Genomic DNA, 25,821 nt, shown 5'->3' with positions numbered 1-25,821 from the left:
CCATTAAACTGTGCAGGTGGCAAGTGGTCTCCTTGTCTGTTATTACTGCCGAGGCAAAAGTCTATGAGACAACCCCCTTTTGTTGTTGCTACTGAGACAGAAAAGTCCAAAAATAAACCCTTTTTGCTGTCGCTGTTGTGACAAAAAGTTTAAAAAATAAACCTCTGTTGTTGTCGCTACCAAGACAAAAAGTCTGCAATAAACAAAAATAAATAATAAACTTCGAATTTCAATAGTGTTTATTTACGGCTGGGCAGGTATTTTTACTCTAAAGGGTTCCATTTCTATAATCGACAATTTTCTCGTTAATAAACGTAAATAAAACAATGGAAACCTACATCCGTTTAGCAGAATCAATCGCAGAGTTTGATAAAGATTACAGCCTTATTCCGGAGAGCGACCATAGCAAACACACCCCTGCAATACAGCAGGAAGAGTTGCGGCTCTTGTGGAAGAAGGTAAAGTCTGCGTTTGATTCGCTATTGGGATCTGATGAGGTGTCAGCGGATGACGTTATGACGATCAGAAAGAAGCAAAATGCAGCATACGCAATCTACGTGCGATGTTCAGCGTCTATATCTGCTGAGGCAGAAAAATACAAGAAGGATGAAAAGAACGTCAACCCTGAGCAAGAACCTCATGGGCATAAAATTCGCCTCCCGGCTTGCGACACGGAAGTTTTTAAAGGGGATTATCTGTCTTGGCCAACTTTTCGCGACCTGTTCACGGCAATATATATAAACAATTCTAGTTTGAAAGGGGTGGAAAAGTTATTCCATCTCAACAACAAAACGCAGGGCGAAGCAAAAGATATCGTAAAAAAATGCCCTCTCACAAATGAAGGTTTCGAGATGGCCTGGAAAAACTTGTGTGAAAGATACGAAAACAAACGTATCTTAGTTAACACACAACTACAAATTTTATTTAACTTAAAAAAGGTAGAAAGTGAGTGTGGCAGTTCAATAAAAAAGCTGCAAAATGATATAAATAATTGTATTTCGTCCCTCAAATGCCACAAAATTGACACTTCCAATTGGGATGCAATCCTGACTTATCTCTGCTCAACCAAGCTACCAGAGAGCACGTTGGCTCTATGGGAGCAAAGTATAGATCATAAAATGGGCATATCCAAGTGGGAGGATATGGATAAATTCCTGTCTAATCGGTTTCAGACACTTGAAACAGTGTCTGGTTTTACAGGGCATGCCACTTCGAAAGTGCAAAAACTAAACGCGTCGCGACAATCAACAGAACCCCCTACGAAAAGACTTCGTGCCTTTCAAACAAAGGTATCCAGACCGACGTCAAAGGCAATGTGTAAAATGTGCAAGTCCGCAGAGCACAGATTACGAAACTGTTCACGCTTTTGCGAGTTAATCCCTCCAGAAAGGATTAAATTCATAAAATCGACAAGTGGTTGTCTGAATTGTCTATCCCCAGGACACACAGTGACCAGATGCACCAGTTCCTACAACTGCAATACGTGCCACTCTCGTCACCATACGCTCCTGCATGCGGATACCCTACAGAAAAACACCACCTACAACCCGCCCCAAAACTCCTACGATAATAGGCCCTCTACTTCTAGACAGGCATTAGTGAGACAGGAATCAGAAAAACCAGGTTCAAACGGGAACAAAAATGTGACATCCTGTCATACGAATTCCAGCACAGGTGTGCTATTAGGAACTGCTCGCGTACACATTCACCATAATGGTACCGACTTCTCCGCGCGGTCATTAATTGATTCAGGGTCTGAATGTTCCTTTATAACTGAAAGACTGAAACGCAGAATCAATTTGCCAGCGAGGAAAATGCATGCCCAAGTTTCAGGCATCACAAATGCGGTGTCAGCTCAGGTGAAAGAGGCATCCAAAATTGAATTACGTTCACCAGTGGATGCCTGCTTCAGCCTGACTACACCCGTTCTAGTCCTAGCCAAACTCACTGGGAATCTTCCATCCTGCCATATCCACGCCATGACTATGCAGGCGTTCCCAGACTTGGTGTTGGCAGACAAAAGGTTCTACATCAACGAAGACGTAGACCTCATACTTGGAGGAGACATATATCCCCAAATTATACTGAGCGGTCTGAAAAAGAATGTACTAAATACACTTTTGGCCCAAGAGAGAGTGTTCGGTTGGATACTAACCGGTCGCATCGAAGCACCGAGTCCAACGAAGAGCATCATTTCATTCTACAACGAAGTTGCATTGGACAACCAATTAAAAGCTTTCTGGGAGGTAGAAAATGTTCCCAAAAACAAAATGCTTAATGAAGAAGAAAGGTATTGTGAACAATTATTTAACGACACAACAAAACGTGATGAAAGTGGAAGATATACAGTTTCGCTACCATTCAGGCAGGATTACCCTGAGAATATTAAATTAGGACCGTCCCTAAAGCGCGCATGTTCGCAATTCTTCAGAAATGAGGGGCGATTACTGAAAAACCAAGAGTTAGGAAAAGAGTACGTTCGGGTGTTGTCAGAATACGAAACACTTGGACATATGAGAAAAATTAAGAATAATATACCATCCGACGATTCGGATAATTATTTCCTGCCCCACCACGCCGTTGTAAAGGCGGAAAGTACCACTACCAAGGTGCGCGTCGTCTTCAACGCGTCAAATCCGACAGCAAATGGCATTAGTCTAAACGACATACTCCACCCAGGTCCAGTACTCCAAGCAGACTTGCCTATCTTAATTCTACGTTGGAGACTGTACCGCTTTGTCTTTAATAGTGACATAGAAAAGATGTATAGGCAAATTTGGGTGACCGATAATCATGCCAAATTTCCAAGAATTGTCCATCGAACATCCCCCAACGAACCCATCAGTCTTTACGAACTAAAGACTGTCACATTTGGTGTAAACTGCGCCCCCTACCTCGCGATACGGTCACTTCTACAATTGGCTGATGATGTAGAAAATACGCACCCAATAGCATCGGGTATATTACGAGAAAGTATGTATGTCGACGACGTTTTATCTGGAGGACATACAATAGCGTCAACCATCAGAGCAAGAAACGAGATTCGCGAAGCATTACACTCAGCTGGCTTTCCATTGCGCAAGTGGACATCAAATTGTGAGGAAATCCTTCAGGACATCCCCAAAACGGATTTGCTCAGCGAGGACTTCCTAGCGTTTGAAGAGGTTAGCTCGGTGAAGGCACTCGGAATACGATGGAACGCGCACTCAGACATGTTTTACTTTACAGCAGGAGTTTTAGGGAATGGCGAGAACACCACCAAACGCGCAATCCTATCCGCTATAGCCAAACTTTTCGACCCTTTAGGCTGGCTTGCACCAATGGTCACAGTGGCAAAAATACTAATGCAGCATATCTGGTTAGAGGGCACCGGGTGGGACGAACCTGTCTCCCCAACTACCTTAGAACGGTGGGAAAATTTCACCCAACACTATAACGAAATAGATAACATTAGGATACCGCGATGGGTAAATTTTACGCCCGAGGACGACATCGAAATACATGGTTTTTGCGATGCATCGGAAAAGGCATATGCAGCAGCAATCTACATGCGCGTAAAAAGGGACGATAAAATTTTCACAAATCTCTTGCTAGCCAAAACCCGAGTAGCCCCAGTGAAAACCATCTCACTACCACGTTTAGAACTTTGCGGCGCCGTGCTGCTCGCAGAAATAATGGAATCAATATTCCGAAACATTCATTTGGGGCCAGCAAAAGTTCACCTCTGGACGGATTCAACCATCGTACTCGCATGGATAAGAAAGCCGCCCTGTTCCTGGTCAAACTTCGTCGCACACCGAATCACTAAGATCATCGATATGGTCGGTAGAAAGGACTGGCTTCACGTGGACTCGGAATCTAATCCAGCGGATCTAGGAAGCAGAGGACTACTTGCATCAGAGTTGGTCAACAATTCGTTGTGGTGGCAGGGACCTTCTTGGCTGCAAGAAGGCAATTCCCACTGGCCAGCACAAGACACCGAATACAAAACGTCCGTTGAGGAGAAGAGGGCACAAACATATGCCACGACAAGGGTAGATCAGGTAGATATTCTCGACCGTTTTTCAAATTTACCCAGGGCTTTAAAGGTTCTATCCTATGTTAGGAGATTTTATAAACGAACTCACCCAAAAACTAAAGCAAAGTTCCACGAAAGGTCGTGTATAATCTCAGCCGATGAGATTAAGGCAACGACTCAAGCATTAATACGAGTCTGCCAGAAACAATTTTACGGGACAGAATATTTAAAATTGAAAAATAGGGAACCTATCGATCGAAAGAGTGAAATACTGTCACTCAACCCATATATCGACAAAGATGATATTATTAGAACAGGGGGGGCGTCTAGGGGCTTGAAAAGACATGTCACACAATGAACGTCATCCGACCATCTTGCCTTACAATTGTAGGCTGTCTCGCCTTACAGTTATGATGGCTCATCATGACTCCCTTCATAGCGAGAACCAGCTCATGCTCCGTCTTATCCGAACCCAATACTGGATACCGAATGTCAAGACTATGATCAGAGCCATCATCCACAATTGCAAAACCTGCATTATTCACCGAAAGCAGGCACAGTCCCAACTTATGGGTACCCTTCCCTGCGAACGGACTACTTTTACCCGCGCGTTCACCAATACCGGGGTAGACTTTGCGGGGCCTTTCGACATCAAGAGCTACCGCGGTAGGGGATGTCGACTGTCAAAAGGCTACGTATGCCTTTTTGTCTGTTTCTCCACTAAGGCCATTCACTTAGAGGCCACTAGTGACCTCAGCACCCCATGCTTTCTCGCCGCGTTCTCGCGTTTTATCGCGAGCAGAGGATGTCCGAAGGACATCTACTCCGACAATGGTACAAACTTTGTCGGAGCATCAAGATCTTTACGATCCGAATTTAAAGCCTTTCTGTCCGAAAGCCGAGACAAAACAGTCTCAAAGTATAGCCATCAAGCATTGAGCTAGCATTTTATTCCCGCCGCCGCTCTACATATGGGCGGCCTGTGGGAAGCGGGAGTGAAGAGCTTCAAAAGCCACTTCAAAAAGATTGCTTCTCCCCACAAATATACTATGGAGGAGTTCCAAACACTTTTGTGCAGGATAGAGGCGTGCCTCAACTCACGCCCTCTCAGTCCAGGATCGAATGACCCAACGGACCTGGAACCACTAACCCCAGGACATTTCCTAACCGGCAGCCACCTGCTGGCTCCACCAGAACCAGATGCCAGTGAGAGCTCTGCCTCGATGATCAATCGATGGCAGAAACTCAAAGCCCTCCATCACACTTTCTGCAAACGATGGAAGGTGGAATATCTAGCCGAACTTCAAAAACGAGTGAAGTGGAAGCATCCCAAAGAAAATATAAAAGTGGGAGATCTCACTGTCCTCAAAGAGGACAACTTATCTCCCAACGAGTGGAGGCTAGGTAGAGTCGTCAACGTACACCCCGGTGAAGATAACCGAGTACGTGTAGTCGACCTCTTTACCGAGAAGGGTCAAGTCGGACGACCTTTGGTCAAACTGATCCTTCTTCCCAACGGAGGAGACGGATTGCGAGAAGGCCAATAGCTCCTCGTAACAAACCTTCCGTTCCCCTCCCTCACTCCCTTCCGAACTCCACTTCCCTATCGATAATCCACCAAAAACCCAGCGCTCGCCCACCGAGGCCAATCAACCACCCTAATGCAGATCCCCATCTGCCACAAAACACTTATTTTTAATTTTCAAAACCAAACCCCACTTCACTCACTCCGAGCGAGGACACCAGAACCCTAACGCAGACTCAGGGTCTGCCACGGAACGCAGATGCAATCAGGCAAAGGAACGAGGCCAGGCAATAACCTAACGCAGATTCGATATCTGCCACAGAACCGAAAGGCATTCGGCCCCCTAGATTTTAATTTTTAAAAACCAACCCAAAATTCACCCGCTCTCCCAGAGCGAGGACAGCAAATCAACCCAACTTCACCCGCTCACCCCGAGCGAGGATGACAGAACACCTACACACTCGGCCAAAGGCGCGAGGCCAACAAAATGTATCAATGTATGTATTGAAATAGCTATTAAAAAATAGTTAAAATGGAAACCAACCGTTTCCTTCTTAACTATAAATACAATCAAATAAAAATCCATGCTCAACTACCCATAGAGGTTGCACCTAACCAAATACGTGCCTCTTTTTGAAAACACATGCAAGGGGTTAAGAACGTGTTCAAAATGATACACTGGCATCAACGGGTTAACGGATTTTTTATCCGTACCGATAAAGTATTCATTCTTTAAAAGTATGCATATACATTTAATTTAATGGCTATAAAATTCAAATATGCAAATGTAGTAGTGTATAATGTCGTATAATGTCGTGGAAGGTATCTCTCTGCCGGTTCGAAAGAAAGGTTTTTAGAACTCCCCCAAAAGTAACGATGCGAGTTCATCCATTTGAATCTGACACTATGACAGCACGCGAAGACTTCGGGATAAGAATATAACCACCCCATAGTGAAGTACCATTTGATTTCTGATGCCAGTTCAAAAACCCCCTGTCTCGAAAGTTTTTTTTTTTAAATACATACTATCTATTCATATAAATTTTTCTTAAAAATTAAAAAAGGTCGTCTCTATTATTCCGGAAATTTTCGTTGTATACAAATTCCCGGCAGAAATTTTTTCGAAAGCTTCTCCAAACCAGACGAACTTTTTTTCTAAATTACATTAGCATACAAGAGTCTTATTTATTTATTGCCTTAATATGCTATACCGTCAAAATGGACGACTCTTTAGCTTGAGTAGATTGTTTGAATTGATCTTTGTCTTCTTTGACAAATCGTATCATCTCGTCGATCTGGTTGGTCCCACTTGAAGCACACTCCAGAAGCTCTAGACAGCCTTGCAGCGCCAACAAATCGTATGTCAAACTAACTTCGCGTTCCAAAACACCAGCCAACCTTATAGTCTTTACCCAATTCACCAGTAAATTCGTGAAACTTGGGCGTATAAACATCAAGCAACGCTGACACAACATCAATCATAACACGCATAAATCGAGTCTCTCCAATATAACGGGATATAAACGTTGTCAGACGGGATAAGAAGTTGTGACTACGTTCAGCTAATGCACGATGAAAACCTTTACGATGTATCAGTTCTTGCATGACACTAATTGTTACTTCGGGATGGAAACGTGCAATGGCTGGCATCATCACAGCATCTAAACATTTCACATATTCATATCTTCGTAAATAATTGTCATAATTCGCTAGTTTCGCTTGTAAGGGTTCACGTATTTCATGATCTATTTGAACAGAGCTGAAATGTTGATTTTTTGTGCTGTGACCGCTTCGGCTATACATCATCCTTCTTCCGTTCGATTTCCCTATTTTGAATGGAAATAAGGCCATCAACCATTCCAGCTACAACAGTTGGATCACCGGGTGCTACACCCAAACTCAGCACAGCATTAGGAAAATCAAGTGTGTGCACAGTTGGATATGTAGAAACATCAAATATCATAACATGCCAAATGTCTGCAAACAAATCGACAGCTTTCAATTGGTTTGACCACATTTTCACTTATTCTGAAATAGGACATTCTACAAACGAATTCTGAGAAAGGCCACTTTTCAAAAGTATGCAGATAGGGAGTTTTCGAAGCGCAGCCGTGATAGGATACTGAAGTCAACAGTCTATATGATGCTTTTAAACCAGCAGCCTAGGCCTTCACTCAGGGGTAGACTTGTGTACACATACATAACAAATGCGGGTTAAACATTAGACTTATTATTAATTTGTTAATTTTCGAGTATTGGGTGTTTTTTTTAACCCTTAAGTAGTGATAAAGTAGTTTAAGAGAGTAACTCCATGCCATGACGACAAATGATTTGAATGCGTTTTGGTCAAAACTTTTGTATAAAATTTAATGTATACATTAAATTTGACCAAATATTTTCTTGCTTTTGGTAGAGCTTTTCATACATAATTTCATTGAAATCTCGATGCGATTTTAATTGTTTTCCAATTTGACATGGAATGCCCCCTCTATATATTGCAATTATATTTGTAACTAGTACATATGTATGCACATACAGTCATATTAAGCTTTTATGCAATAGTTTTTGTAATTTGTTACTTGAAATTTGTATTGTGTAATCATACAATTCAAAAATGTCTACTATATAAAAAGTACCCGAAACTCAACTTTGCCAAGATTACAGCTATTAGCCGAATTTATTTCCATGTCGTGCCGTAATCAACAACTGGACTGTGAAAGAAATGTGCAATCCTCTAATTGGTCCAGGACCAGGAGGAGTAAAAACCAAAAATTGTAGTGTAAGTTAGTTCGAAGCAAGAAATTACTATAGCAGTATTAAGCTCCATGCCCAAGCTGAGCCGTTCGCCAATATGATGTCCATGTGCCGAGCCAAAGAAAAGCGGCGTTATAAAAACTGATGTTAAGGGTGAAAAACTTTGTAGTATCAATGGCATCATGCAAGCACGGAAAACAAAATCTATATAATGTTTAAACAATCTACAAATATACATACCTACATTCATTTATATACGTACAGTGGCAAATTATCCGCTTGATCACCCAAAACCACACCGGCATGCTGACTACGATTTTCCGACTGTTTGGGCATTTCAATATTAAGGCCATATGACATCTCGTAGTACATGACATAATACCGCTGCATTTCGGTTTTTTCATTGGCAAGCTTTTCGCACTCCAATTTCAATGTATGATATTGTGCTTGTAGAAAATTGAATTCCTCCTTGATGCGTTCAAGTGTATCAATGATAGTAAATTTGAATGGCCCCTGTGGTGTAATGCGGTAAAGTCCGTGCACTGACTGTCCATATACTTATACCAACGTATGTACATATACATGTCGAGTTTAAATGTACACTATATTAGGGATGCATAAAAAGAGGCAAACGGGTACCCAAAAACCCGTTTCTGGCAAATCGGTATCGGAGCCAACTACCCTTCTGGAACCGTGCCTTTTGCTAAAACAGGACTACAAGCGTACTTAGGGAAAAGTTGAAGAAATAAGTGAAGGGCAAAACAAAAAAAAAAAAAAAAAATGATTCATTCTACAAATTTTTCTCTTCGTCCAAAACGAAGATTTTTTATTTTTTCTTTACATAGCATACAATTTGCTGTCCAAACATTTTTTTTGTGGCGGGCAGGGAAGTTGTTGGTTTTTAGCACCAACAACACAAATAACAGCGCGCTAATAAAATTTCCCAAATCCCAATAATACAATTAGGGACCACTCGCCCCCGCATTTTCGAGAATGACTCGACCCAGTCAAACATATTGCATTTCTTTCAGGAAAATGGGTCGCTTTGCCGCTATGCAACGAAACGCTGCCAAGAACGTCATGCGTTATACGTCGGAATGCCGCGCTTATTTTAAGCAACATCTCATACGCCTGTGCCCCATCTTTCGGGCCAAAAAACCCGAGGAGCGTCTTTACTTAGCGATCCGCGGGAGCTGCTGTGGAAATTGCTTGGCTCTAACGCGTGCCCAAGCCAAGGCCGATGTAAAAAATGCGGCGAAAAACATCACACGATGCTTCATATCTCCTCGATTGATGAAGAGGAACAGCTACTCCACGAAGCCCGCTCCAAGCCATGGAGTGTACAAGTTGAGGAGGAGCTGGAATCACCCCGTGAGCGGATTGACGACTCCATATCGTTATATGCGTCAGATGCTGGAACGGAGACTGGGCCTCTTCGTCCAGCTCGAATCCACCGAACCGGAGCGGAGACTCGGCCTCTTCGCCCGCAACAACGACACCACACCCATCATCAGACACAAGATCGCAGCCAACAATACAGCTCGTTGCAGCTCTCCACAGCGTCCGCCTTCCGGGCAGGGCTCCTAGCCCCGCACTCCGCTGCCAGCGCCACCATGATACCGACGGTAGCGATCACCCCCACCGCGGTCGTGAAAATAGAAGCAGGGGGGCGGCTACACCTCGTTCGCGCCTTAATCGATGGATGCTCCCCCACCACCGTGATAGCAGATGAGCTCGCCCAGGAGCTCCGACTCCCTGCCAGCAACATTGGCGGGCAAGCAGGATGCCTTCTACGAATCAGAGGAAGACACGGCCAAAACAAAATAATTGCGACCCATGCTGCGGTCGTATCCAATTTTCGGCGCATGACACCCACAACCAGCATCGACAGTGCCATCGCAGCCCCGTACGCACATCTTCGTCTGGCGGATCCGCAGTTCTACTCATCCTCCCCGATCCGCCTCGTCCTAGGCACAGATGTATATGCCGAGATAATACTCCCAGAGATTCTGCCCACCACGTTTGGCCCTTTGTTAGCTCAGAGTACCATCTTCGGTTGGGTACTCTCGGGCACAACGAAGGCCTAACATCAAAATGTTCGGTAACGACCGAAAGACATAAATTTTTACACTTTTTATCCTTTTTTATTTTATTGAATTTCTGTTGTACACAGTCACAGAGGTGTGCATTGTGAATTCGTAGAAGTGAAAAATCTTTCTATCCCTCCATTGCCATACCTACGTGTCAAATCATAATCATAGCTGACGGAGAACGGCTGTCGCGAAGGGCCAGAGAATGGAAGAAAGGTTTCTTTTTCTTGCGTTCGCCGTTATTAAATTGAAGTGCCATGAATTGCACATTTGTTTCAAATTTGTATACAGAAAATCAGACTACATATTAATACTCATTTCTAAAATCAAGTTTATGGATTAAATTTGAGTAACCAGCTATGCAGGCATTTTAAATTATGTAAATAAAGCAATATACCAGTCGTCTACAAAATGTTTGAAACCACTGTTAGCTAATGATTTAAGTAATCGAACAGCGATTGAACAGGAGATCGAAGCTGTTCACTATCGTGAACGTTTTATCACAAATTCGCCACTTGTATGAATTCACAATGGAGGTGTGCGTTTAAAATCTTGTATCATTACGATAAGTTATTTTTTATTGAATTTTCTTCATACAAAATTCACAAGCATAGAATTTCCAATGAATTTTAATAAACGGCAAGAAATATGAACACGTATATCTTCTTACTTCTTTTCGCTATCCCTAGCTCTAGGCAAAACCTGGCTTAGGCCTTGAACCATAACGGGAAAAGTGCCGAATGACAGAGGCATCAGCAACCAAGCTCACACATTGCGCAAACCATCTTGCGTGCCGCCAAGCCGGCGGACTGACCGGCGTTTATGTTAAGTTAGATATAATTAGTTATAAGATTTTTTGTTTTTTTTCTCTTCTTCACGGTCGGTGATCCTTCGCGGACTGTGACGTTGCGTACCGCAAGGGGGGCGGCATGTTTAGGCCTAATGCCTAACTTTTACCTGATTGACGGCGCCCCTCCCTAACGTTTTAATAATATTTCCAGCCACCCACACTCACGCCGCATTTGTGTGCATGCATGCACATGCATGCGTTTCATACACATGCACGTGTGTGTGCAGGTTGTCAGCACCCATGCACGTATATGTGGGAGTGGTTGTATGTGTGGCCTTTCCCCTCCTTAACACCAGAGGACTTTTTCGCGGCTTAGCGGTTGTCCTCAACGGGATAACCGGCCTCTTTCTCGACTGACGCCAACCCGCACACATCGCAAGGATCACCATCGTCACTTAAAACACCAAGGTAATATTTTAACCACATTATATATTTTCCTTCACTCTAAATTAAATATTATATTATAACGAGGAAATTCCTCTTTGTGTTCTTATTTATTTCTTTTGAGCGAACCATCCACTCCAAGATCGACCCGTGTGCGCCTACCAACTGCCGGTTTCAGACGCACCCAGGCCGAACAATCATGTTATTATGGGTGAGCTTTGCAAGCGTAAAACACACGGACTTGACAATAAAATCGTTTTTCCAATATTTCTTTACTTAGATGCATTTCAAATCAACGACCCTCTCGGATCTCACCAGACTTCAGTTTGTGGCATATATTATTCAAGTCCAGTAGTTCCCCAATATCAGCTAACACATCTTAGTAATATTTTCGTTGCGGGTTTCGTAAATTCGAAAGATTTAAAACATTTTGGTAACGATGCTACGTTCAAAGAACTAGTTGAAGTTCTCGAAGATCTTGCTCAGAATGGAGTTAATATTAAGTATAACGAAAGAGTTATAACAATTCGTTTTTATCTAGGACAAATATTGTGGGATAACTTAGGATTGATTGAAACTCTGGGTTTTCGTACTAGTTTCAACAGCAAGTATTATTGCAGAATTTGTACAGGAATAAAAGAAGATTGCCAGGTTGAGTATGTAGAGAAAATTGAAAATATTCGGAGTCTAAGTATATACTTAACAGAACTGGACTCGCTTCGAGATGACAGTGACGAAATATCATGTATAAAGGAATGTTCAATCTGGAATAACTTATCGCATTTTCATATTGTAGACAACAAAGCCGTCGATATAATGCATGATATTTTTCTCGGGGTTATAATTTTCCAAAAGTGTTGGATCATTTTATATATAAAAAAAATATTTTACTATAGAGACATTCAACTACAGAAAGCAATTGTTTAATTATGGACCTGAGCATATAGGAAATGTAAGTCCTCCAATTAATACGAAGCAAATAAAGCAAGGTAATATAAAAATGAATGCTGCTGAAATGAAACTATTTCTGCACACAATTTTGCTTTTAGTTGGGGACTTAGTTGAAAGCAGTTATACAGTGTATACATTTTTGATAACTTTTGTAAAAATTGTCGATCTGCTAATGTTAGATGAATTTCACGAACCATTATTAGAAAAACTAACTTCTTTAATTTCAGAACACCATAAATTTTTTGTTGAATGCTTCAAGGAGAAAGTAAAGCCAAAACATCATTTTATGGTGCATTATCCCACCATTATAAAGCAGTTAGGACCATTGAAACATATTTGGAGCTTTATATTTGAAAATAAACATCAGATCTTTAAAAAATATGCTCATTTAGTTACCTCGCGTATAAACATTCCTTATACCTTGGCTACAAAATATTGTCTTCAGTTTTCTAATAATTTGATCGAAAAGCGTTTTTTTTGTAAAATATTTTTCGAAAATAAATAATATTTTAAATGTTGATCTGACAAAACTTCCTTATTATCAAAGTCTATGTACATCTTTGAAAATAGGATATGAAGTTGCGAGTTTATTTTACAGAGGTATTTTGTATAAGAAAAACTTTTACGTGAAACTAAATAACAAAATAATAATAATCCTTAAAATTTTTTACCAATCTGTTGACGAAATTTATTTGATTGGGCAAGAAATGAATGCAATATTTTCAGAAGAGTTTCAGTCATATATAATTTCCGATACTTACGCATGCTATTATTTTAAAAACATTGCATTTTTCTCATTTCCTATAAAACCATTCGTCTAAATAATCAACAGAAAGTTTTAAGATTTTAGTAACTATTGAATGTATGAAACAAACCATGAAATTAATGAACTTTTGTAATAATTATTTTTAAGTTTCCGATTATAAGATAAGCGTATATTATTTAATTTGCTACATTGTATGCATATGTATATTCACATTCAAAACGTTTAAATAAAAAACCATTTTAACCGCAAAATAATCAATTGAGTTTACGTTAAAATTTTTCTCACTGTAGACCAGAAATATTGCGCCTATTTCTAACAATTTTCACTTTTCTCGCAACAAATTAAGTATTTGAATCAAATACGTAACTTCTGTCCGTCAAAGGTGTTCGTTGTTGAGACCTCAAAAGCTAAGTATTTAATTCAACAGCTTCACATTTTTGTAGCAACGACGTCCACTGTTAGCTCAAATGAGAAGTATTTGAAACAACAGGGTATACACTTTTAATCTAAATCCGAAAGTTATTGTGTTAAAAACAAATTTTGTTAAAAAATCAATAGTCTTTTCGTTCTTGCATCAAATGCGTTGTTGTTGGGCACATTTTAACCAATAAAAGTTGTTGCAAATACCTATAAAATTATTGGATCTACAGTTTGTTTCTCGGTGTAGCGATGTTGATAATATTAAACCCGCTCTTCACAATAATTGTTACTGGAGCATTCCACGGTTGGTACGGGACAAATCGTACAAATTTTTTTAATTTTTAGGTCTTAACTAAAGAAAAGCTATAACTTTTTCAGACAAAGTTTTTAGTGTATTAGGATTGCATGGTAATAAAAATAGAAACCTGCTCTTGAAATATTTATACATATATGTGCGTGAAAAATAGCAAAAAAATATCCGTTTGTACGGGACAACAGTAAGTCAGGTGAAAGCTTCGGTGAAATTATTAATATTAACAAAAAACAAAAGCAAACGTATTTGGTAGTAGTTGTATCAAGGTTTGTTAAAATAACTAATAAAATTTAAAAAGCTTTATTCAAAAAAAATAAATTAAAAATGTTTAAAAATAAACGAGCCTGACCCGTGCGCATCTTGCGCAACCAATATAAAAGTCTCTTATCAAATATCAACAGAAATCAGCTGTTATATTAACTTACAACTTGCGCTGACATCTACCATATAATAGCAACTGCCGTCAATCAATTAAAACTTACAGCGTGCGCTGCCATCTAGCGTACAATAGCAACTGCCGGTAATGCATTGCAAATATTCACCATAGCACCATAGTACAAATAGATTTCTTTGTGTGCTCGCAATCGTTTATTTTTAAGAAAATTAGTAAATATATAGCTAAACAAACGCACTACGACCAAAATTGCCCAAAGCTCGCTAATAGCCCCAATCTCCCTCTTTACAACCAAAACTTTATTTATAGATTTGGATTCCAAATAAGAGCGAAAAAGGGACCCGTACACAAAAACAGCAATTAGAAATAATATATCTGATTGTTTTTACGGGACACCGTTGCAGTTTTCAAATTTCGATTTTCTCTACACTATATATCGTAGTGTGCTCCACCTCCTCCAAAAATCATGGGCTCAAGCCCCGGGCGAAGCAACTTCAAAAATTCAGAAACAAGTTTTCTCAATTAGAAAACTTTTTCTAAGCGGAGTGTATTTCAGCAATAAAAAATTTCTCAGTGAAAATTCATATGTAGGACCAGTCCTGCCAATTTGTAGGAGCACGACGTAAATTAGAAGAGAAACTATGCCTAAATTATCTTCTGGAAATTTACTTCAGTTTACTTATATTCACATATGTACATATTCCAGGTATGCTTAGTCCATGTACAGAAATAAAGTGTGTTCGATTTTTCAGCTAATTAATATGAAGGTATAATAAAAGGGTTATTACTAAGGTGTTTTTGAGAAGTATTTGATTTTTCAATTAATCTATAATCTATACCTTTTTTGTAAATTTGATTTTTTTCAAGGTAATACTAATACTTAAATTTTTTCACTTAAGTACACATTTAAAATGTATTAGCATTGAAAATTATTAAGGAGAGCAGTTCGAAAATCGGCGAAAATTAACGATTTTCCATGGAATGCCCCTACTATTGAATTTGTCATTGTACTTCTAAGCCAGATTTTTATTCGCCACACGTAAGCAAAATACGTTTAAGCACTTGCGGTAGTGGCTTCCAATGTGCCAAATATGAAATACACTCAATAAAACTTTCTCAGAAAATAAACATTGGAGGGATGTTTGGCAATAGGCAGACATTTTTGCGATATGAATTTGTATAATAAATAACCAGTCTTTAAACTTCATAGCGTAAGGAAAACCCTTTATCCTACGTTTACAATTTACAAACCATAAAACGCGTAGCAAATAATTTTCTTTCTCATTTTACAGAAGTAAGCTTTATAGCACTTTTTATTAAGTTCAAAATATTTATGACGCAGTTTAGCATAACGTACGTAATTCGAATGTAAACCAGTCTTCTTATATAATTTGAAGTAACATGACTTTTTGTTATGCAAAGACTTTAGTTCTTTAGTGATCCAGGCTTGCATTGATTCATCGTATGAACAAATACGTTTGGACACATACTTTTCACATAAAGTCTGAATGATACCATTAAAATATAAAACGTTCTAATCAACGTCCGAATTATATTGAGGCCACGTGGCCAAGTTATTTTAGAAGCTATCGCGCACTAAGAAATTCAATTTCGAGAAAAACGTGACTTTCGGTTATGCCGAGAATCCAGATATACATATATGCAAGGGTGCCGTGATGACTCATACTTATAATTAATAATATTGAGGTCAATATGTTTTAGAAACACAAGCACTTTTTTTTATTAAGCCTAAGCCCCGTATTTTCTTGTATCCAATCCAAGTAGGAAGTGACACGAGCATGTCCACTTGGGTAACCATCTTCACATCCATTCGGTGAATGAAAAGATATAATACCAATTTGTATGTTTGAAGATGGTAACACCAATGGACCACCAGAATCACCATGACAAATTCCAATACGATTGACAGAGGAAGTACACAACATTCCGGTATCGATATCAACAAATTTTTCAGCACATACTTCGTTCGAGATCACTTTCAAATTGCCAAACTGTAAAACAGGTGAACACGATGTGGATGTATCAGAGGTAAAACCCCATCCAGAAACCACTACATTTTCATCAACGTAAGCGCGATAGCTTGAAGCACATTTTGGTAGGGACACCGCTTTAATGGCAACTGAATATGTTATAGTTGGGATTTTTATCAAAGCTATATCATTTCTATAAGTTTCCATATCGAATTCGGTATGACCTTTAATGTCACATTTGTCCACCTCCAGGCGTACAATGGGATCTAACCGAGTGATGCTGCCTAAGTATACGATCACGCTAATAGCACTGAAATTAAAAGGATTGACTAGATCTGACTGCGTATCGACAGTACGTTATTGGGTGATTAACATATTAATTTTTCTTTTCGCCAATTGTCTCACACCCTAAAACATACAGTACATATAATTCAAAACTTACTTTAAAGTACAATGAGCAGCCGTCAGCACCCATTCATTGCTTATTAATGATCCACCACAAAAGTTCCAACTTTCACCCTTAAATAACTCCAAACCAGCTTGATAAGGAAAGTCATTAGCAGCAGCCGCTTGACCATTTACTATACGTGAACTTACAGCTAACTTTTGCACCATAGACCCCAAGCGTTCACGTTGTGTATTTCTAGGTCCCCGATTTTCAAACGCCGAGGCGATGCACAGTAGGAGCGACAAAGCTATCAAAAATTTCATGTTGCTGCTGTTCAAGCAAATTTAGACTGACGAAAGCATGGGCTGTTTTGGTTTATTTGTAGTATAGTTCAAAGGCGTACTATTGGATAGTTCGCAATATTTTGTCATAAATGCATATATTTTGGCAATTCACAGCATATGGGTATTTGGCTTAGAGCTTACGATTTCTTCTCGAACACAAGCGAGATTTTCGGGACCCGAGAAATCGAGAACTCGACTTCTCCCGAGATTCTCGTGTCTCGAAGTACTCGTAAATCTCGCGAGCTTCTCGACATTCTTATTTAATCGCTGTATGGACAATATTTATACAATTGGTTTTTTTTACTTGTGCCTTTTTTGTTGATTATATTACTTCAATGACATTTAACTCAAAACATATTTATTATACTGCGACGAATATTAGCAACAATAACGGATACTATCATCTCTAAGCCGATACTAAGCAGTCATTTGTATCTACATAAACAAATCAATCATTATGTCTATACATATGTATGTACATACAGCAGCGGAGAGTTACTCACAAAAGTATGGAATCATCAGCAAAGTATTTCTCACACATACACATGCAGATTTCTGAGATACTCACAAAAGTATGCAATCTTCAGCGAACTAGTCAATTCTAGAAGGAGAAAAGCCTAGAAATATGCGAACGAGGAAACCGAAGAGTATAAAAGCAGCACAAGCTGAGGCATGAGCAATCAGTTTGAGTTAAGCACGCTATTGGTTGCGAAGTATAAGTGTTATTATGAAGTATTTTCAAAGTAGTCTAATAAAAACCATTTTGCATTATTGAATATTGGAGTTATTTTATTCAACAGTTTAGCGATACGAACGGTAGCAGAAGATTGCAAACAAGAGGAATTTCACTAAATTCGTTACAATTGGTGTCAGAAGAGGAATTGTTGAATAAATTTCAGAGTTGCAGAGCACAACAAGGACATGGCGAATTTAAGTGAATTAAGGATCCAGCAACTGAAAAAGGAGTTGGAGAACCGTGGATTGAATACAACCGCCAATAAGATCGAACTTCAAGCACGGCTACGAGAGTTTATGGAGTCGGAAGGCATCAATGTGGAGGAGTATGTCTTCCAACCTGATGGGAAAGAGACAACAAAAATTGAAGAGAAAAATGAAACATCGCAGACAGTTACGAGCACAGACTTAAACATGATATTGGCTGCAATATCTGCACAAACGTCGACAGTAACATCCAAGATGGAAACTCAACTGGAAGAACAGAAGACATATGTCATCTCAACTGGAAGAACTGAAAACATATATGGCATCCCAACTGGAATCGCAGGATACACACATAACATCAAAGATTGAAGCACAAGAAATGCGTATTTCATAAATGTCGACACAGATTACATCAAAGATGGAAACACAACTGAAAGAACAAGAGGCACGCATTAAGTACAACTCGAAGCGCAAGAGGCGCGTATATCATCAAAACTCGAAGCGCGTATGGACGAGAAAATAACGCAGTTTGAGGAAAAAATCGGAGCCGAGGTGGAAGCTTTGAGAGGTCGCATACAGGAGTTGCAATTAAATCGCCCAGCTGTTTCAGCAAGCAATACGAAGGTAAAAACTCCATTTTTTGATGGCTCTGTTCCTTTCCAGGTATTTAAGCTTCAATTTGAGAAGATGTCAGCAATTAACAACTGGAATACTGAAGATAAGGTTGCTGCGCTGTTCGTCGCATTGAAAGGATCTGCAGCGGAAATCTTACAGACCATTCCAGAGGGAGAACGAAACAATTACGAAAGATTGATGGGCGCTCTAGAAAGACGATACGGAAGCGAACACAGGAAGCAAATACACCACATAGAATTGCAAAATCGTTACCAAAAAGCTAATGAGACTTTTCAGGAGTTTGCTTCGGATGTTGAAAGGTTGGCTCATTTGGAATACACCGAAAGGGTAAAAATGCAGTGCTTTATCAATGGAATCCGGGATGTTGAAACGAAGCGAGCGACATATGCAAACCCAAAACCCACATTCGCAGAAACGGTATCACATACATTGACTCAGGAAACTGCATCCCTATTGAGTAAACCAGCATACAAGGCTCATCGTGTGGAAGGAGAAAGACCAGAGTGGGTAGACACTGGCTCCCACAATTGAATGCCCCATAATCTCTATCTCGTAAATTGGAAGAAAGTCAAACAATCTTACTGTCGGAGGACATGTGGATGGAAACGAACGTTTACTGACTGTAGGTATGGGTGCATCTCATTCCATCATTCGAGCGGATTTAGCCAACAAGAAGATAAGACCATTGCATGGAGCAAAATTGCGTACAGCCACTGGAGAAGACACCACGGTTCTAGGAGAAGTAGCATGCGAAGTCATATTGAGCTCAGTGGAACAGTTTAGAGTTGATATCCGGTTGCTTGCATCGAGTATGGGAGAGTGAAGATGGTCAATGTAAGAGGAACCTGATAGCTGTTCCCAGGAAAAGGATTCCTGACGTTCTCAACGAGCTACATAATGGTCCAAGTGGGGGTCATCTGGGAATCACGAAGACGTTCGAGAAGAGTAAGCAGAAATTTTATTGGATTGGTTGCCGTCAGTCGGTCACTGAGTGGATTGCGAACTGCGAGGTTTGCAGCAGAGCGAAAGGGCCCAAAACCCGAAGTCATGGCCAGATGAAGCAATATAACTCAGGTGCGCCATTTAAAAGGATCGCTATGGATGTCGCAGGTCCATTTCCTACTAGCAACTGCGGAAACAAATATGTACTGGTGGTTATGGATTATTTCAGCAAATGGCCAGAGGTATACCCAATGCCAAATTAAGAAACGGAAACAGTAGCAGAAGTGTTCATAAACAATTGGGTTGCGTATGGTGTACCAATGGAGTTACATTCTGACCAAGGGAGAAATTTTGAATCAGCTGTGTTCCAAGAAATGTGTAAAACATTGGGCATTCGAAAAAGACGGACAACTGCATTGCATCCTCAGTCCGATGGTATGGTGGAACGTTTCAATGGAACCTTGGAGGAACACTTAAGGAAAGTAGTCGACAAGTACCATAAAAAGTGGGATACACACATAGAATTATTCTTGATGGCTTACCGATCGGCAATGCATCAGAAAACGGGCCAAACTCCCGCAAAAGTAATTTTTGGCAATGACCTTCGATTGCCAGCTGATTTGGAGTTTGGGACAAATGCCGATGCGGAGAGAAATGCCAAGAAAACCACTGGTGTCTCGGAGGAGGAGCTGAGGGAAGTACATGATCTTGTAAGACAGCGAACCAAGATTATGAGTGACAAGATGAAAGCCAGATATGATAAAGCAATTAATTTGGAAGGTTTTGAGGAAGGAGATTTGGTGCTGTTATACAACTCACAACGAAAAAAAGGTTTGTCCCCGAAATTGCAGTGAAATTGGGAAGGCCCATACAAAGTTGTAAAACGGATCAACGATGTAGTTTACAGCATACAAACCATTGGCAAACCACGAACCAAAATAAAAGTGGTTCATTTGGAAAGGCTGGCAGCGTTTAAATCGAGAGATTTGTCTGATCGGGACTATCAGACTTAGGTGGAGGGCAGTGTGACGAATATTAGCAACACTAAGGGATACTATCATCTCTAAGCCGATACTAAGCAGTCATTTGTATGTTCATAAACAAATCAATCATTGTGTCTACACATATGTACATACAAGCAGCTGAGAGATACGCACAAACACATGCGTATATCTGAAATACTCACAAAAGTATGTAATCATCAGCAGAGTAATACTCACATATACACACGCATATGGCTATGCGAACAAGTAAATTCTAGAAGGAGAAACGCCTAGAAATATGCGAACGAGGAAAACGAAGAGTATAAAAGCAGCACAAACTGAGGCATGAGCAATCAGTTTGAGTTAAGCACGCTATTGTTGCGAAGTATAAGTGTTATTGTGAAGTATTTTCAAAGTAGTCTAATAAAGACCATTTTGCATTATTGAATATTGGAGTTACTTTATTCAACAGTTTAGCGATACGAACGTTAGCAGGTTGCAAATAAGAGGAATTTCACTAAATTCGTTACAATCCATATAATTTTGTTCGCAATATTTTATTTTTCAACGCGACATCAAGAACACAGCTTCTCCCGAGATTCTCGAATCTCGAATTACTCGTAAGGCTCGCGATATTCTCGAATCTCGAATTACTCGTAAGGCTCGCGATATTCTCGAATCTCGAATTTCTCGTAATACTCGCAATATTCTCGACTTTCAATTCAGTCGCTGCATTGGCAATATTCTATACATTTCGGGGTTTTTTACATGTGGTTTTGCGGACATTTTGGCTTGTGCTCCAGAAGAAATCGTAAGCTCTATATAAAACAGCCAATGAATCTATTAAGTTGAATGTCGAAAAGCTCGCGAGCCTTAAGAGTAATTCGAGAATCTCGCGAGCCTTACGAGTAATTTGAGATTCGAGAATCTCGCGAGAAGGCGAGACTCCCGAGAAATCTCTTCTCGAACATGTTCGAGAAATCGTAAGCTCTAATTTGACTGCGCAAAAAGTGAGATTTTTATTTTCTATCACCTACGGATACTTCGGATAGATTTTAACTTTTCACCTTAACTCCAAAGTTTCAATCGGTCAAGAAAGAATAGAACAGTGATGTTATTGTGGCGAATATTAGCATCACTATGCAGTAAGTAAATAATCACAACAAAAAAGCAAACAGCCTTACTTATGTACATGTACACATCAAAGCAAGCAGCCATACTTATGTGCAAGGCAACGAAGAATATTCCATTTACATACATATATGTAGTCGGCAGCTAAGACCAAAAGTTGTTATTCACACATACATATGGCTAGAAGAAATGCCATAAACTACAGATATACATGTATATAGCTAAATAACTAAGAATGAGATACAACTGTTCTAGAAGAATCGTAAGGTTAAACGGCGTGGGTTGAATACTATTGGCAATAAATCCGAGCGACAAACACGACTAAGGGAAGTTATGGAATTGGAAGGAATCGACGTTGATGAACACACTTTTTATCCCGATGTGGAAGAGTCAGCGACTAAAATGGAGCAGAAGATAGAGACTCCGTATCCATTGGCAAGTGTTGACACTAACGCAATACTAGCAGTGCTGAAGCAAATGTCGTTACAAATATCAACCGATATGTCAGCACAGCTCGAAGTACAGGAGAAAGGTTTAACATCCAAGATGGAAGACACGTATAACGTCGAAGATTGAAGCACAAGAAACGCGTATTTAAGATATTTTGATACAAATTACATCCAAAGATGGAAACACAACTAAAAGAACAGAATATGTATATGTGGCAGTTGAAAGCACAGGAAGATCGCATACTCTGGCAGCTGTCAGAACAGGAAACAAGGGTATCATCAAAACTGGAAGCGCAGGATGCAAAAATCTCTCAATTTCAGGCAGAAGTCGATGATTTAAAAGGACGAGTGCAGGAGTTGCAGCTAAATCGCACAGCAGTTTCAGTGAGTAATCCAAAGGTAAAAACACCATCCTTTGACGGTTCTGTTGCTTTCCAGGTCTTTAAGCCACAGTTTGAGAAGACTGCAGCAGCGAACAACGAGAATGCTGAAGATAAAGTTGCTGCTCTATTCGCATTGAAGGGGCCGAATATATACCAAATAGAATTGCAAAACCTCTACCAAAAAGCTAATGAGACTTTGCAGAAGTTTGCGTCAGAAGTCGAAAGGCTTGCACATTTGGCGAATGCCGACGCACCCGTGGAATACACCGAAGGGGTAAAAATTCAGAGCTTTATCCAGGGAATACGGGATGTTGAGCAACATACGCAAACCCAAAACCTACATTCGCAGAAACGGTATAACATGCGTTGACTCAGGAAACTGCCTCACTATTGAGTAAACGAGCATACAAAGCTCATCGTGTGGAAGTGGAAAGGCCAGATTGTATAGACACAATTCTGGAAGCACTGAAGGGATAACAACAGAAAAATTCCGGAGTTATGAAATGTTTAAAGTGCGGCATCCTAGGTCACATTGCACGTCATTGCACCACCGGTCCTAATAGTTCCAACAATGTGAGTGGCCGTACACGCAGAGCTGAAGGAGATGATCAAATCTCCAAATCCACTCAATCTTTAAATTAAAGCGAGTCAGCCGCAAGGGGCGACACCTGGCTTCAGCAATTGAATGCCCCATAATCTCTATCTCGCAAATTGGAAGATCAGGCAATCTTACTGTCGGAGGACATGTGGATGGAAAGGAGGAATACAAGGAGAAAACAGGCTTCAGTGGAGATGGTCTTTGGCAATTTACGGTGATACCTTTTGGGCTTTGTAATGCACCAGCTACTTTTGAGAGACTCATGGATCAGGTATTGAAAGGACTACATTGGAAAACATGCTTGGTGTACCTGGACGACATCATAGTATTGGGAGTATTGGGAAAGAACTTTGATGAACATCTTAAGAACTTGGAGGAAGTTTTCCAGAGAATAGCTGGCGCTGGCCTTAAACTAAGTCCCAACAAGTGTTCACTGTTTAATAAGGAAGTAAGTTATTTGGATCACAAGGTTACGACAGAAGGCACCTGCACTGCGAATGAAAAGATAGACGCTGTAAAGGATTGGCCAAGATCACAAAACCTGCATAAATTAAGAAGTTTCCTTTGGCTGTGCACATATTACCGCCGATTTGTACCAAACTTTACCAGCGTAGCCCATTGCCTCCACAAGCTTACAAGAAAAAATAAAGCTTTTGAATGGGACAGGGGCAAAAAGAAGTGGCTTTCCAAACATTGAAAGAGCGGTTGTGCACTGCCCCAATGTTGACATATCCGATTCCAGGAGCAACGTTTATTCTAGATTCAGATGCGAGTGGATATGCTATAGGAGGTGTTTTGTTGCAACTGGTCGATGGACAGGAGAAAATAGTTGCGTTTTACAGCCGATCAATTGTAAAACCAGAGAGGAGCTATTGCGTTACACGGAGAGAGCTGTTGGCATTGGTAGAGTGCATTAAACATTTTCACAAGTACTTCTACGGGCAGAATAGAAGGCATGTTCGTAAAACGTCTAGACCTTAGGAGAAATGGGCGAACAAAGTAATCGACAGTATAAAAGCAGCGCAAGCTGAGGAATCAGTAATCAATTTGATTTAAACACGCTATTAGTGAAGTATAATTGTGAAGTACTACTCCCAAAGTAGGCTAAATAAAGACCTTTTTGCAATACTCAATATATGAGTTATTTATTCGACAGTTCAGCGATTCGAACGTTAGCAGAAGGTGTATAATTACCAGGTACTTCCCAAAATTCGTTACTGTAGTTTCGAGTAAAAGGCAATTTTAATGTTGACCAGTGTTATTCGTTGGGAGAATTTCTTTTGTACGAAATGAAGAATAATAGGAAAAAATCCAAAAAAGATGGTAAAAGTCTAGTTGAGGTCGACTCCTAATACTCTACCAAAACTATCGAGAGAGGTTTCAAACGACGCGTCTTGACGTCAATATTAATAATCCGAAGACGGAAAATAAAAATTTTAACTCGTTCAAAATATATTAACGAAAAACCAAAAAATTGCCCAAGGGTCCTTCCGAAACCGGGGGTGGGATCCATAGTATTTTTGCGCAGAACACCATTCTGCATTGGCGGCCTTCGGCCGCGCTTTTATACAATTACCCTGGGTGGGTCCAACACCGGTTTGGAGACCAAAACTATATCCGCCCAAAACACTTATGTTCACATTTTTGTTTTTGGTACAACAGCATTACAACAACCACATGAAAATCGCCAACTTCAACTGCAAATATCTCCGGACAGAGATAAAATTTTTCTTTTCCGCCTTCGGATTATTGTTATCGAGGTCAGTACGCGTCTTTTGACACCTTTGGTAGCGTATTAGTAGTCGACCCATCAACTAGAATTTTACCAAAAAGATATGCGAATAGTAACAGCTTAAAAACAAACATTTCGTACACCCATTTTCATATATCTTTTCGATGGCGTAATTTTTGATTTAGGCTGTTACGATTTGTGAGCACAGATATATAAGCAATTGAGAACTGGCATGTTTTAAGTATTTATATTATTTCATTTAAGTTACAATATATTTCACATAGAAAGTAATATACATAAATCCTCCAGCTCTCGATAACTGTGTTTCATAACTTTTAAGAGTTCGAAGTTGTTTCAAAAATTTTGTGCACCCTGCCAACCATGTGGGTGGATTATATAAATAATTTTTAAATTACTAGAGTAAATATTTTAGGTTCTCTAAGATTTGTTTCGAATTATTTGATTCAAGATGAGGGAAATTGGGGAAATTTTTTCGAATTTATATGGGTAATTTCAAAGAGACTAGTACTAGACTGCATAGTCAAAATGTTGAAATGTCTAGGTGTGACTGTTTCTAACTGTGCGGGAACACTGGGAATTTAAAGCGAAAATATAATGATAAAACTACTAAGTAGCGGAACATTCACTATCAGGCTCCTTTGTATAGCGTAAGGGCCGTGTTCACCATCTTCAGCTAGCTACTTATCTATAAGTTATGGACATTTTGGCTATTTTCATGCTAACTGAAGCTTCGCGTCTCAGTTAAGTGCAAGGAAAAAGTGTAAAAGAAGTCAGCTGTTTCGCTAGTTTTTGTGTATTCTCAATGCATTTTTCCGA

General features: G+C 40.0%; 2 protein-coding genes across 11 annotated transcripts in view; both read right to left on the bottom strand.

Annotated features, from left to right (window-relative positions):
• LOC137253521 (uncharacterized) overlaps positions 1-25,821 on the bottom strand; it is a 422,466-nt gene that overhangs the window by 235,123 nt on the left and 161,522 nt on the right. The gene's annotated exons all lie outside the window — the stretch shown is intronic.
• LOC137252186 (collagenase-like) lies at positions 15,733-17,441 on the bottom strand. The gene is made up of 2 exons (XM_067787559.1): positions 16,899-17,441; positions 15,733-16,766 (listed from the first exon to the last, which is right to left on the bottom strand). Exons 1-2 carry the CDS (start codon positions 17,165-17,167, stop codon positions 16,184-16,186), a joined length of 852 nt encoding a protein of 283 aa, XP_067643660.1. The 5' UTR covers positions 17,168-17,441; the 3' UTR covers positions 15,733-16,183.

Source organism: Eurosta solidaginis, chromosome 5 (genome assembly GCF_040869045.1).
Source record: "Eurosta solidaginis isolate ZX-2024a chromosome 5, ASM4086904v1, whole genome shotgun sequence".
NCBI lineage: Eukaryota > Metazoa > Arthropoda > Insecta > Diptera > Tephritidae > Eurosta > Eurosta solidaginis.
This window is presented reverse-complemented; position numbering and strand designations above follow the sequence as displayed.

Excerpts from the sequence above, each read along its gene's own strand:
- LOC137252186 (XM_067787559.1), bottom strand. The coding sequence starts at position 17,167 with ATGAAATTTTTGATAGCTTTGTCGCTCCTACTGTGCATCGCCTCGGCG. Across the intron at positions 16,767-16,898 it reads GCTGCTCATTGTACTTTAAA|TGCTATTAGCGTGATCGTAT; the intron begins GTAAGTTTTGAA and ends TTTTAATTTCAG.